Source organism: Rousettus aegyptiacus, unplaced genomic scaffold (genome assembly GCF_014176215.1).
Source record: "Rousettus aegyptiacus isolate mRouAeg1 unplaced genomic scaffold, mRouAeg1.p scaffold_m13_p_5, whole genome shotgun sequence".
In the NCBI taxonomy this organism is placed as follows: Eukaryota; Metazoa; Chordata; class Mammalia; order Chiroptera; family Pteropodidae; genus Rousettus; species Rousettus aegyptiacus.
The window spans coordinates 22246829-22262005 of NW_023416308.1; the positions used below are offsets into that span (position 1 = coordinate 22246829).

General features: G+C 49.0%; 1 protein-coding gene across 3 annotated transcripts; it reads right to left on the minus strand.

Annotated features, from left to right (window-relative positions):
• Nucleotides 1-389: 389 nt before the first annotated feature.
• Nucleotides 390-15100, minus strand: MMAB (metabolism of cobalamin associated B). Of its 3 annotated transcripts, XR_001594456.2 has the most exons (10): nucleotides 14936-15098; nucleotides 13727-13788; nucleotides 11775-11868; nucleotides 9965-10022; nucleotides 7823-7895; nucleotides 7478-7575; nucleotides 7086-7150; nucleotides 5290-5349; nucleotides 3214-3578; nucleotides 390-2782 (listed from the first exon to the last, which is right to left on the minus strand). XR_001594456.2 is itself a non-coding variant. In XM_036221634.1 (9 exons), the coding sequence occupies exons 1-9, from the start codon at nucleotides 15043-15045 to the stop codon at nucleotides 3498-3500; spliced, it is 675 nt and encodes a 224-aa protein (XP_036077527.1). In that variant the 5' UTR covers nucleotides 15046-15100; the 3' UTR covers nucleotides 390-3497. The 3 variants fall into 3 exon arrangements, 2 of the variants coding, with proteins under 2 accessions (XP_036077527.1, XP_015980510.2); XM_036221634.1 differs by having other exon boundaries at nucleotides 390-3552; nucleotides 14936-15100; XM_016125024.2 differs by having other exon boundaries at nucleotides 390-3578.
• Nucleotides 15101-15177: the final 77 nt, after the last annotated feature.

Here is a 15177-nt window from a genome sequence, read left to right on the forward strand (position 1 = left end):
TATCCTAGAACAGATTTTTACCTAGGGCTTCCACTGTCTTCCTCAAATTGTGTGCAAACTGTGGACACGTGTGTACATCTATCTAGGGAGGCTGTAGCCTTCTTCAGAAGTTTCTGATTCTGTAGAGTGGGAGAACACGAGAGAGATCCCCAAAGTTTCTGGGTGTCCCCAACCTGACTGTTCTTTGCCTCTGCTCAAGTTCTTCCATGAGGAACCCCCAGAGAAGAAAAGCAACAAGCCAAGGCAAATGAATTTAGTCCCCTTGATAAAGAAGATTGAATCAGCCTGGGTCCAGTATTGCCAGTGAGATTCCTGGGCCTGGTCTGATGGGAAAGATGAGCCACAAATCCTTCCAGGGGCTGATTTATATAACATTCATGCAGAATTTATTATACAAAGAATTTTATTCAATTAAACTTGAAATGCGTCTGGATTCTTAAAGGTTCAGTAGTGATAACTGGGACAGAACGATCATAAAGCTGGATAGGCTGTCGGAGGAAGGTGTTGGGGAGGAGGTGAGGGTGACATTGCAGCTGACGGGGGGATTGAGAACAGGGGACGTTTGTCATTGGGATGTGTTACAAGTTCGGGCTGTGAAAATTACTTGGTGAAAAATGCACATTAACAATAGCCATGAAATATCAGTTAAGGGAAACTAGGTTGAGAAATGAGACAGCAGAATCTATTAGCGCCTGACATTGTTCTCGGTGGCCCAAGTCGTGATTAAATTGACTGTCAGGTGGCAGCTGGGGGGACATGAGGAGCACTGAGCCAGGAGTCACAAGGCCATATCCTGGGCTCACATCTTGGTGCTGAGTCCCCGAGACAAGTTGGTTCCTCTAGCCTCAGTTTCCTCACCTGCAAAGCGAGAGTACACATAGAGAGTGCCTCCTTCAGGGTTGCTGTGAGGTTTAAAGATGAAGTCTGTGAGGCCAGGCATGATGCTGCCTGGCGGTGTTATCATGGTGAGGTTCTCTCCGATTGGAGGTCCAGCCACCAGCTCGCCTCTGGCAGTGGTACCAGATGTGTTTCTAAGAGCTGGACCTGGACTAAGGTGAGGCAGGCAAGGCACTTCCTTGGGTGCAGAATGTATGAGAATGCCAAAATGTATGCAAGTCCCCAGTCATCAAGATAAATAGGACTTTCACACAATATTTTTAAAAATCAAAATTATGCAAAAAAAAAATCTATGATCAACAAGGTATCACAACTTTAAATAAGACAATCTGCTGTTTCTTTTCCAATTCCACATTACTGTGCAATGGGGACAATCATTTATGAAGATTGACCGTGGTATGCAAACAGACTGGGCAATGCGGAGCTTTTAGAGTCTCGTGTTTTGATTGTGGAACTTCATTAACTTTTCTGACTGTGTCAAAGACATGGGAAGACATTTTGCTAAGTATATATGGGGTGCATAGTTTGCCTTTTGCCTCAGGCTCCAATGTGGCTTTGTAAGGCAATGCAGAAGAGCCAGCGTTTCAAACCAGCTCATCTTCTTGGCCCCCAAAGTAGAATTCCTGTATTTCTCAGGTTGATGGCACAGGACACACCACCAGAGATGCCAAGTCTGCCCAGTATCTGGGCCATCTCTCAGGGAATGTTTGCTGGTGAAGGGCAGATGCAGATGCAGAAGGGAGCCTGGGGACCTGGGTTAACACCTGTCTTGCAATAGCCCCTCCCAGCAAGAGCTGGTGGGGACAGCATTTGGCGACAGGCAAATTGCCTTGTTTCAAAAAGCGTCACTTTAGGACACTATATTTACTCAAAGAACTTCTCTTGTCCTTTGTAGAGTGTTTCACTGTGGCTAGAAGTGCAGGACTGTTGTTTTACTATAGACATTCTGCTCCTTCCTGGAAGAGAGGGGGCAGAACTGAGTGCAGAGTAGCTGACTGCAAGCTTCTGGAACAAACTCCTCCCTGGCCCAGCCTCACTGCCTGCACTGTGGGGCAGTTTCTCCTGAAACACTCGTGCTTTTACTATTTTCAGTTCTGTTCACAAACACTGAGCACCTGCTGTGTACCAGACCTGGCGCTAACCACTGGCCCCTGGAGAAGCACCCTACATGGCCAAATCCAGGAGGATTTTCACTTCCACTCAGGGTCACCTGCACCTAGGCCACTCTGCCCAAAGCTTAAGAGGGCCACCGCAGCCTACTGGGAATGAAAGGACCCAGAAGAGATGAAATGTACTTGTTCCTCCAGCAAAATTAGCAGGCAAGGTGATGAGAGTGAAAGCAAAAATATACATATGACTAATGGTTTTAATGTTGGCTGATCTGCCAGCAAGGACAGCCGAGTGACCAGCTTCCCGAGCCTCACTGGTGCCTCATGCTAAGCAGGCACTCGGTAAATAAATGATTGCCGAATGGAGTTCACCAGGCATTTCAGCCCTGGCAGTTAGCACGAGCCTGCCCTTCTGAAGTCATTTTCTGCAATTAGCAGCATGGAATCTTCAGGTTCTCAGGGCTGCCTCCTCGCCCTTCATAAATATACCCTGCCCAAGGACACAGCTGGCACTGGCAGTGTTGTTTCATAGCGGGAGGGAGCAGTGGTGACAACTGAAATAAAATACAGCCATGGCATGAATCTCAGAGGCATAAACCAGCCAAGTGCAACATCATCAGGGAAATAAGTCTCTTCCGTGTTGGCCTTGTTGGAAACTGAAGATCTTACTGTCTCGAGCTGAACAGGCTGCACCTCAGTCCCCTGATGCCATCCGTCTGGGCAGGACGTGCCCTCCTCTAGGCGCTGGTGTTTCTCTCTCACCAGGGCCTCCATCCCTGGATGAAGGAAGGCTCCCCCGTGAGAGAGGACTTTCCAGGCTGCACCCCCACCATGCACAATACAACCCAGCCGAGCATTTCTGAGGCTCCCCTGTCAATCTGCAGCTGTCCTGCCCCCACATTTAGACAGTGATGGGTGGCTCAGAGGTGACTAAACTTCCAAATCCTATCTGCCTTCCCCTTTATAAATGTGACATTTAAAGCCCCTTTGGCACAGGTAAATCACAATTACATTTCCTCGGGCCTCTGGTACCACTCCAAATCCTTGAACAAGCAAAGCTGGCAGTGGAAGAGTCTCTCTCTCTCTCTCTCTCTCTCTCACACACACACACACACACACACACACACACACGTGCGCTCAGTTCAAGCCTTTCCCACTTTAATTCTTTATTCTGTATGGCTCCTGCTCATTGCAACAGTCACTTTACCTTTCTGCAATAGTGAATTCATTCGTACTTCCTCTAAGACCAAGGAGAGCCGGGGGGAGCAGGGGCAGAATTCTCCAGCAGCCACAGCTCTTTGACAAAAGTGGCAGGGGGTCTGAAAGGTAGCTGAGTCTGGACAAGAGGCCAGCTTCCAGCCCCTCTGCATGAAATCTTCAGGAATCAGTACACAAAGGGCAAAGTCTTCTTTTCACTGTTGTCACCACTGAGGGGTCTACAAAGCTCCCCCTTTCCGTTATATCCAAACTCCTCAGGTTCGGTCCGACGGGTCATTTTTCTTGTATATTTTTTCTTGATTCCCTTCCTTCAAGGCTGCATATCTGGCTAATGTAAAGAGATAGTCGCTGAGTCTGGAGGGGCAGAGAGAAGCAGACGGAATAATCTGAAACGAGCAATCAATGCTAACTGGGTCCTTCCCATATTAGCCTTCAAGGAGAAAATATAAATCACATGCCCCCAGGAGCATCAGGCAGGACAGCAGGTGCTCAGTCAACTTGGGCTTGATGAATGGTGGTCAGAGCCAGCTCCGTGAGAGGCAAGCACCTGACTCTGGTGCCAGAGCTGGGGTGGCCCCTACAGGACAGTCTAACCTGCAAGTCTAACCTGAGCTCAGGTGATGCTGGCATTGCTGGTCTAATTACCTGGTTTGAATAGGGAGTTCTCAACATTGGCACTACTGACATTTTGGATCATTCTCTGATGGAGGACAAAGGGCTGTCCCATGCACTGTAGTACATAGGGCAGTATCCTTGGTCGCCACCCATTCACTCCAGTAACACCCCCACCCAGCTGTGCCAACCAAACATGTCTCCAGACGCTGCATGTCCTAGTTGAGAAACACTGGCCTGGAGTATTCTGGTGGCTTGACTTCTCACTCTCATTTATTTCTTTGAGCTCCCGGGGATGGGGCCTCTGGGTAGGAGCTGGGGCAGAGAGCTACACCGAGGAGACACTGAGCCTAACTGCAAGGTGCTGGCAGTGAGTTCATGAAGCTCTCCAGCTCTAAGCCTCCTGCACTTCTGGTTTTCACACTGAGAACGGACTGCCATTTCCTCCGTCTGTCCCTGCTCCACTCCTACTGTCCGAAGCCAGCTCTACTCCAGATCCTGAGGGAACCTTCCCTTCCCCTGCTGCTCCCTTGTTGGAAACTGAAGTTACGGATCAGTTCCCCTTCCTCCGAATGCCAGATGGCCCATGTTAGTTTCTCATCCACTCAGTGACACCTTCCTTGCTGAGGGAATGAACTGACTGGGCCCTCACAACAGAGCGGGGCTGTCAGGGCATCCCTAGGGGTCGATGCTGGAGGATGAATGGAACACCCCTCACTCCCAGGAGAAAAGGAATGGGTCAGAACCCATCGAAGCCCAGACTATATTCCAGTGGGAAAAGTGACCACAGTCAGGGGCCAAATCCCAGTTGTGAGGTCGCTTTCGTGGCATCTAGGACAGCTGCAGGGATCCCTCAGCTCTTGGCCTGTCCCTAGGCACTGGCTTTGCCCATTCAGGAACTCCCTGAGCCAAGACTGGAGCAGAGTCTGGTAGAGAGGCCTTGGGCCAGCCGTGGCCTTGGCCTTGGAGGCTGAGTGTGGGGCTACAGGATCTTCCTGGGCCAGCCAGCTCATTGGGTCCCGTGCCTGGGCCTAGATGGTCCTGAGCTCCCTTTGCCTGGCTGTCTCCTCTCAGCTCACACTGCTCAAGGGCCTCGTGGGGAGGGGGGCTGCTGAGAGAGGGCCTGACTCCTGACTGGGCTCCCTGGTCAGTCACCACATGACACCTCACATGGCCTCCATGGTTACTCAGCTTCAACGCGGGTCCCTTGCTACTACACTGTCCCTTGGTTCTGATTTTTTCTCTTGGCTGGTTTTTACAGCAGCCTCTCCCAACAAGATCTTCACCTCACCAGGGACAGCTTATTCTAAGCTGCATCCCCGTGCCTGGGACACAGCAGGCTCTCAGTGAAAACAAAGCGAGTGGATGAGTAAGGCCCATTTCAGTGCTGGTACTTCCCACAATGTGTCTCGTATTTCAGAGAAGAGACACTCTCCTCATTCCATCTAAGTACCTGTTTAAGAATTTGGCCACGTTTGCATCTGTCTCACCCATCTGGACAAGAGGCACCACACTGGAAAGGGAAGACATAGAGCATCATACTACATTACAAAATCAACACACTGCAGGACCCAGGGCTGCGTCCAAACCAGCAAGTCTGGCTGCTACAGCCCAACCCAGTGTTCTTCTCAGTCTATGTGGATGTTCTAGACAGTGGCCTGCTATCTGCTGGGCAACAGTGACCAGGCAGGCCCTTGCTAAGCCCTTCGTGCACATAACCCTTGCCAGGAGATGCTCTGCCCAAAAGACCAAAGCTCTGGGTTTGTGTCCCCTGCCCAAGGGACTTTTTCCCCCATTAGTGTCCCATGTGCACTTGTCTACCTCCCTGTCTGGTGGACTGAGGGCTCATCCTCTGCTCGGCCATTTCCCACTGTTGAGCCTTCGGGTTGTCTCTAATTTTTATTACGAGCATGGCTGACATTAATAGCTTTGTACAAATGACTTTTTCTTTTCAAGCCAAAGCTCTTTTTGTTACCCAGAATCCTTTTAGGAACTACTTGGGCCCGAGAGCTTTTCATGAAGGATGAAATTTTAATGATGTGGGGCCTTGGACAGAGCTGGGGTTCTAGACAGACCCGAGCTGAAATCCAGACTCTGCCATGGGCTACTCGGGTGACCACAGCCACAATATCACCTCTCTCGGCCTCAATTTTCTGACTCCTATAAAGTGAGGGCTATCATCACCTTTCTCCCAGAGTCATCGTGAGGAATCAGTGAAATAATGACTATAAAGTATCTAGCACAGCCCTGCCTATTACATCAAAGTACAGCTTTATTTCTATTTATCTGTAAAGCTGGGTGGCAGCCTGGTCTATAAGTGGTGTAAATGAAGATTTTGTACTTACTCTTTTAAAATTTCTTTTAAAGGCTGTCAGTAGCTTTTGGGGATCCCTCATCTCTCTGACTCTGAGTTAGGGGGTAGGGCAGTGAGTGGCCAGTCTATTGACCACTTCCATCTGGGCTTTCATGTGGGTCTCTCTGGGCCTAACTCTACCCAGCAGCCAGCAGGACCCTTTCGGGTCACCCCATGGCCTAAAGCCCATCAATGGCTTCCTGTTGCTTTCGGGATAAAGGTAGACCCCTCTGGGCCTACAAGAAGTCCTGCCCAGCCTGGCCTTGGCTCAGCCTCTGGCCTTAACATGTACCCTGCCCCCACCTCTGGATCCAGACACTCGGCCTCTTTGCTGTCCTTTTGACATGGACTGCTGCCTCTGCCCTTGCACAGGAAAATGTTCTACCCCCACCCCCGCAGTAATCCTTCCCCTCTTGACTCCCACAGGATGACTGGAGACCCTTCCTGTGCCTGGGCTGGGTCACCCTGGTGCCCCGAACCCCCGCCCCCCAGCCCTTTTCAGTGTGGGCTCTTTACTCATTTCTGCTCAGCTCAGACTGCCCCCCTTAAATTAACCCCGAGGAATGGGGCAGCTGGGGCACAGGCGTTTTCGCAAGTACTTTTTTGAATTTCATACCATGTGAGCATTATAAATAACCAACAAAACTCACTAGGACCTTCTCCCTAACTGCTTGTTTCTCCACAAGCTCTGATCTTGATGTGTAAGTTACGTCATCTGTCATTTGGTCACAGGTTACTGTGCTCTGAGGATAATGTAGTGCTCTGAGGACAGGGACTTGGTCTGGCCTGGTGTCTACTTGGCATGGTGAAGGTGTCAGGAGAAGGTCTGTTGATAGATGCTGGACAGCATGGGGCCGACCCCACCAGCCTGCTCCCGCTCTGACCAGTCTCCTCACCGTCTCTCAGCTCGGCGACACACAGCCCGACAGAAATGCAGTGCAGAGCTGCTCTTGCCTCCCGACTGAAAGGAGAGAGAGAGCATTGATAGAGCAGTGGGTGGGCGGGTGTACCCACTGCAGAGAGGGAGCGCCTCGGACGGATGGACACACACACGGGCCCAGCCCCTCCGTGGGCAATGTTCTGCCTCCACGGGGCCCTGCTGGGGCGCACCCACTGGGCAACCGCCTCCAGAGTGGGCAGAGCTGGGGACGGACCGGTGACGGTCTGGAGGGGACTTGGGGACCACATCTGTCACTGTTCAAAATTAAAGAGAGGGATGTATTCAATACTTGTGTTTTTGTTAAGACACCTGGACTGCAGCCTGCCCACCGCCCTCCCCAGTACCTACAGGCAGAATAAAAGCCGTGAGAGGGGGGAGCTGGCTGGAGTATTTGTCAATCCACTGCTCCAGCTCCTGGATGGGCCCTGCCTCAAATGCAGTGTGTCCTGAGAAGCAGAAGGACATGACCATGAGGCCCATCACACGCCACATCATCAAGGAAACCGCTGCTGTATACCTTCTGCCCGGTGCCCTCCAAACCACTTCCACTGTCTCGGAAGGTTCCTTCCCTCTCAGGGTCTGTAGGTTGGGCTGATGGGCCCCAGGTGACACCTGAGAGCACCCCCTCTCCTTTTGCACCCAGTTCCCACAGAGGCCTCAGAGCACACACAGCAGCCTCAGGGAGAGAATTACTTAAGTGAGCCTCTCTGGCCGAGGAGCGCGGTGTCGCCAGGGCGGAGCCGATGTCCTGCAGCAAGCACTGGATCTGGGGAAGCAACGAATGAAGATCTACTCATGGCGGGCCGAGCGGAGATAACGTGTTTGCACATGCAGAGGTGCCGCCTAACACACTAGCCAGGCATGTGGGGGCTGGCCTGTAGGGGACTGTCAGAACTTTAATTACCTGGCATTTACAGGCTAATTAACAAACTGTCTAAACCTTCAGCATGCTGGACACCAGCCCCATTGAGAGGGGACCTGGGTCCCTTGGGGACAGTGGGGTGATACAGAAAGTATCAAGTGCTCAGTGACAGTCAAGAGAGAGGAATCTTCTGTCCCAACTCTTGCCTCTCCATGAGCCTGGTACCTATGAGTTTTTTTTTTTTTTTTCCTCTCTCTAAACTGACAGCTTTGGTTTTGTAACATGTAACAGTTGGGCCAGGAGCACACGTGACAGTGCTTTCTCGATAATAAAGGACATGATCTGTGAGAACATGGTCAGCTGAGGTGTGTGGAGTGATCCAGCATCAGGAAGCATGGCCTGTGCCTGAGGGGCAGGAGCAAGGAGGTTTGCTTAAAACAGAAGTGGCCTATTGAACTCGGCTGAAAGGGCTCCAGGATCCTGCTTGACAAATGACCAATGGAATTCTGTGCTGATGAGACCCACAAATACTGTCTCTGACTTTGTGCCCAGCCAGGTCCACTCGAGCTGGATGGTGGGCAATGGGGAGAGTGGAGGTCTATGATCCCTGATAAGATGGCCATTGTGACTGCATGCCAGGAGGAGGACACAGTGGATGAGCGCAGAGGCTCCCCACCCAGAAGTAGACTAGACGCTCCCTGGGCCACAGACCAGCAGACCCTGGGTGCCTCACTGGCTGCCTGGTGTCTGTGGCTTCTGGTGAATGGGGAGTAACAATACTGCCCATTGGTAGGCAACTGCAGCAATCACCGCAGGTATTGCTGGGTCCTGGCTCCATTGACCTGTGGCTGTGTGGCCTTGGGCGAGTTGCCCTTTCTAGGCTTCTGCGAGGATCAAATGGGGTGATGTGAGGAGAGTGGCAAACAGGCTGCCTGGCATTCTTCCACAGGCCCAGTGAGCAGCCCCTGGGGCCGCACTGAGTCAGTCTCCAGGTGAACAAGTCACAGTCTGTACGCTCAGGGGGCCCCAGGCCCCAGAGAGAAAGACACAGGACTGGGCAGTTTGACACTCCTGGTGATACCTGCTATTTGAGGGGGGCTGTGGAAACCTGGGAGAGGTGCCCAACCCAGTTGAAAGTGGGCGCAGCCAGGGAAGACTCTTGGCAGAGGTGAGATTGAAGCTGTGAACCACAGGACAGAGGTCCAAAGCACAGGAGGCTCATCATGTGAGTACCTCATCTCTCCCTCTGCAAACCCCACTCAGAGAGATGAGCGTGGCAGATAGAAAAAACCACTGTGGACCTAAACGGTTTCCCATTACAAGGGTGAAAACCACCCCGTCACACAGGAGGTACCTCATTCACAGAATATTCCAGCAGTTAGGCCTCCCATCTCACTGCCCTTCATCTGTTCCTGGGAGCCCAAGTGGGCTCCAGCCTGGCCTGGAGGACTGAAACAGGCTGAGGGCCAGCCCTCCAGGGAGCAGGTCAACATGTGGACTGAAACCTTAAGCACATCCTGTGTGTTCTAAGGGGGAAGTCCTTATCACCATTCCTGAAGTCTTCTCTATGGGTCATTCTTTGTGGTGCTGTCCTGTGCAGTGTAGGATGTTTAGCGGCATCCATGGCCTCTACCCACTAGATACCAGTAGCACCTCCACTGCCAGTTGTGATAACCAAGAACGTTTCTAGACATTAGCAAATGTCCCCTGTGGGGCAGAACTGCCCCAGATTGAGCCCATCACACTTTTACATTTCCCTCTCTTTGTGCAATTCTCACCACGTGCCTGTGAAGGAGGAATATTTCTGCATGTCCTCATTATACAGATGGAGAAAGTGAGGCTCACAGAGGGAGAGCAACTAGTCCCAGGTGTCACAGAGAGGAAGCGATGGTCACAGGGCAAATCCAGTTATGGCTACCAGGCCTCTGGGGTAAAAAAAAAATCCCAGCTTGGGGTGAGACAACGTTACTCACTTTCTCAAGCTCTTCAACAAATGAGTGGCCCTTTTCCATAGCTAATTCCATAGCAAACCTGAGGAAAAAGGAAAAGGAATTTGCCTCTAGCATAACATCCCCACGACCTGTCTTTCTGTAATGCAACAGCTTCTCAGGTAATAGACCATTTAACTAATCTGGCTCTAGTAGCCACTGTGTTCTTTTTCTTGCTGACAATAAGAACATCATAACCCTTCATTTGGTTCAGGGTATTTCTCAAAATGTTTTTTCTTATACTCATTCCTCATCTAGTCAACAATTCCTTTCTCAGTGCCTACTCTGGCCAGGTCCAGGTAATTCAGTGGTGAGCAGAGGTGCTACACGCTCTGTTCAGGAGATGAAGACCTGAATTAAATATCACATGACCGAAGGTGAACTTGCAAAGTGTAGTCAGTGCTCTCTGATGGAAAGGGCTAGATTCCTGGGAAACCTGGCCTGAGCAAGAGTTCAGAGGGAGCTTCCTGGAGGAAGTGATGCTGGGGTTGGGACTTTATAGGCTGAGTAGGAGTTTTCTGGAGGGGTGGGGTGGGGCAAGGAATGCAAAGTGCCCCGGATGCAGGTCAGGACCCTGGCTATGGCCTTCCTCAGAACTCGGCACTCCACTTCTGTACCATGGTGCTTTCAAAGGAGTCCCAGAGGAAAGCTTCACAAAGGGACTATTATCAGAGCATGGGAAGAATTATAGAAACTGACAACAGATGGCAAAGATAAGCAAAAGCAGGAGCCTGACATTATTAGCTGGCAATTTTATTATTTGCGCTTGGCACTGTCTGGCATGAAGGGTGAAACATGGAATTATCTCATTCAATCCTCACAAGAACCTAAAGAGATGGACACTATTACTATGATTATATGATAGGACAGGAAACCGAGGCTCAGAGAGGTCAGGTGATTTGCCTGAAGGCACACAGCCAATCAGCAGTGGTAGAGAATTTGAAGCCAGATCTGTCTGATTCCCATGATCTTCACCCACAGGGCCACATCAGAGCTCCTGAATAGCCCTTGCGATAACTGCGACTTACACTATCAACAGCTTGCTGAGTCTGGTGGACTGGATGACTGTTCTCATTTATATGCTGCCCCTCCTACTGCAATGTTGTCAGGTGTGTCCATGTGACTGCCTCTTGCCCGTGAAATGTGAGCAGATGTGACCTGTCACTTCATGGAAACTTTAAGAGCCGGTGTGGGCTTAAGCATGGTATCTTTTCCCTCTTTCACAATTACTGGTGTTGTTCCAGACGGAAGCTGTCCTGTCAGTCTGGGATCTAAAATGATGGGCTTGAAGTAAGAGCACAAAACACAACTTTGGTGTTTTACGCCATGAGATCTGGCAGTCGTCTGTTACCACAGCATGACCTGGCCAATCCTGACTAATTCCCTGAGTCCATTTTCTAAACTCTGTGTATATACTTAGACAAGGCTCACAAAAGGGACCACATCTGATGCATTGTACACTGTACTCAACTCACCTCTTTCACTTAATACGTGCACCTTAACAGCACACATGTACTCACCTCGAGAGTGAGGGAGCCAGGGATGGTGGGGCAGGGCAGCTTCACATGGCATGGAACACATGCCAGTGCAAGAGCAGGCAGCGCCAGAATGGAAAGGTGTCTACAGCCTGGCAGCCTCGGAGCTGACCAGATGTGCCTTTGCTTCCAGGCTGAGGCAGGTTCATTAAGGGTTGGCAGCCTCCAGGACTAGCGAGCACTCTCAAGGGCTTCATATTATTTACATTTACTGATGCCCAATTCAAACTCAACCTCAAGGCCAATCCCGTCTCCCTTACCCAATGGCTGAACTTAATTCATCTGTAGTTCCCAAGGCTTCAAACACTTGGTCATCTTTGGGCCTCCTTTCTCCAGTGAAGGTGCTAGAAAACCCTGTGAAAAAAATGGTTAGCCGTCCAAAATAAGATTTTATTCTCCTGATATGCACTTTTTAGAAAACTTTCTACTTGAAGTATAACATACACAGAAAAGTGCTCAGATCATAAGTTTACAATTGTGATGAATTGCTACTAACTGAATATGCATGTGTATTCAGCACTCAGATCAAGAAACAGAACATGAGTAGCACCCTAGAAGCTCCATGCACCCTCTTTCAGTTGCTATCCTTCAAGGGTAACCACTATTCTCACTTCTTTCCTGATATACTTTTATTTCAAATGTAAAAAATCATGTACTAACTATCCTGCTAAAGAAATAAGAGATACACGTACATATGATATATATACTTCATATAAAATCAAAGTATTCTGTATCTCTACCTAGGTCACATTTCCCACCTTTCTCCCCCAACCACTGAGAAAGAGAAAACCCACTCCTGACAACCAGGAGCAGGCCTGACACTATCAGACAGGCTTTGGTGCTGCGAGGTGTGGGCCTGGCATCCACAGGTAGCTTGCAGTGTTCTCCTGTTGAATGCAAATGATTTCACAGAACACCATCAGATGGGCCACTCTGTGATGGTGACAGATCAAGATCAAAATGGGACCACTCCTAGTCATGTCTGAGCACAGAACACTGTCCAAACTGTAAAAATGACCAAACATCCCCCTTTCCTGGCCAATGTGACTGACTGCTGCTTCTTTATCAATTACAGCTTTAGCCCCAATTTGTCCCTCTCCCCTTCTAGATAAAAATGATTAAGATACTCAGTTACAGAATTATCCCTGCTCTGACATCATCTAATCCAGAGAAAGCCCCAAATCACCTAACATAAGCCCCATCCTATAAGTCCTTTCCAGTATCCTCTTACTGAGCTGCCCCAAGGTCCCCATGGTGTGCCATCTTCCTAGTTGTAATGAGCTCAATGACACAACTTTATTTGACTAGGTTGACCCTGGAGGTCTTTGGCTGGAGGGTATTAATACTACCTTCTGTTTGTCACTCCTATGCATATATATATATTAATTTTGGTGACATACATGTAACATAAAATTTACCATTTTTAATCATTTCTAAGTATATAGTTCAGTGGCATCAAGTACATCCTATGCATGTTTTTATACTTTTACTATATAAACATACAGTAAGTTCTCATTTAATATTGATGATAAATTCTTGGAATTGCAACATATATCAATTTTACTATGGGTTAATTGATATAAACAAGACTTAAGTTCCTACTGCATCTCATCAACATTATAATGAAATGACGTTGAAACAAACGGCATTATTTAAGGACCTGATATGTATCCAAAAATCAATATATGCTAGTGATATGCATATTTTAAACTTCAGAAAATGGTATCATACTGATATATTCTCATGCATCTTACTTTTTTCTGTACAACATTATGCTCTGGTATTTTTTTATATTATCAAGGTAATATACACTCATTCCAAAATATAATAGAAATATGTACAGAAAACAATGAAAGCCCTTCTGTCCATTCCCCTCTCCCACAACTCAATCCCTCTCCCAGGTAACAGTCCAAGATGTAACTTTTCAGACTGTTCTACACATACCTAAACACACACACACACACACACACACACACACACACATGCACTCACACACACATGCTTTTATCCAAATGATTGTGGGTATCTGGATTGTCCCACAACTTGCTTTTATCACTTAATATATTTTGGGCATCTTTCATATCACATCACATTGTGGTGATATATACTGACATCTGCTACATACTTTTTAATGGCTGCAAAGAATTTAGAAGAACTTTAAAATGGAGTCTGCCATGTCTCTCTTTGTATTTTTTACCTATCCCAACCCTACCTTTGTCTCCTGTTTTGGTGTAAATCTTGGGGATCTTGGGTGTCTTTGAGGAAGGCTGTGACCTAATGAGAAAACAGACATCAAGAGGTGGTGAGTAGAGGTGGCTTATTCAGTGGTGCACCTCTTTCCGTCAGCGCCAGCTTGCTGCTCATAGCTTAAATTTCTCGTGGACATCTTTCCCCTCCATCCCTCTTATGGGCAAGCTGTGTCTTGCCCATATCTACATCTGCAGAGTAGCTGATGTAGTGCATTGCTCAATGCAGAAGTTCAATAAATATTTGCTCAAAGAATTTATCGATCACTTTCCATTGTCCCAGCACTGTGCTAAGTGATCTATCGGCATTATGTCCTGCAATGATCCCTAGAATCTTCCCACAGCACCACGGGTAGGCACTATCTATGACCTTCATTTTACTAGTGAGGAAACTGTAGTTCACACGATGAGACTCACCTTCCAAGGTCACCCAGGGAGGAAGAGGTAGGGCCAGGATTCATACCCAAGACCATCTTACTCCAGACCCCTACTTCTACCCTACTCAAAATGTTGCTTTAACCCTAAACCAAACTCTTACCCTCTACTCCCCTAGTAAGGGCCTCCTGCAGGGAGAGAAACCGGGGCCACTCCCATTCTATGAAACTTCAGGTATACTTAGAAATAAGGAATTGCCAAAACAAGTTAGAAAATTGGCATTTTCAAATAGCGACGTAACACCTTTAATACAGACTTCAACATGAAAACGTGACATTACAAGGTTATTCAAAGGTTAAATTACTGGATCTATAAAATACATGACTCCATTACTTATGGTACTCTATAGGTTCTGCGGTCTGGGAATAGAGTGCAGGTTTCAAAGTATGTGACAACCATCTTTAGATCTTGTGGTGTATCTCTGTCTGAAAGTATAAACTGCTTTGGCGATAGGTCAAAATATGAATTGAAGCCCGTCCTCCGGAGTGAGGTCAGGTAAGACGCCCGTCCTGGCCCATATGGCATATGCCCTGCCGTGCTGGATGACAGCTGAGCTTCGTTCTACTGGTACAAAGAAATCTTGGCCTCTGGCTTCCACGGCGCCCTCGTTGCCATGGTGACGTCAGGACTGAGGAGTCACCTGGCGGGTGCCATGGTGACCTCTCTGTTACGTGATGTAACTATGACGATACCATAATACAGGGCAGGTGTTTGAGTTAATCTCCTAACCAGGCACTCACCTGTCCCCGTCTTCTACTCCCGGGGACCCGCGACTCTGGAAACGGGAACAAAGTAGCCTGCCGGCGCCAATGCACCCGCGAAGGCCAAAACGGCCTCCCACGCGCCACATAGCCGACCTCCTTGCCCTTCCGGGTAGACCCTGCCAGGCTCCGGTTCAGGTCCCGGGAAGACTCCACCTACAGCTGGTCGCCCCACCGCTCAGCCGCCATTTTCCATTGGTCCGTGGCTCTCAGCCCAGGGC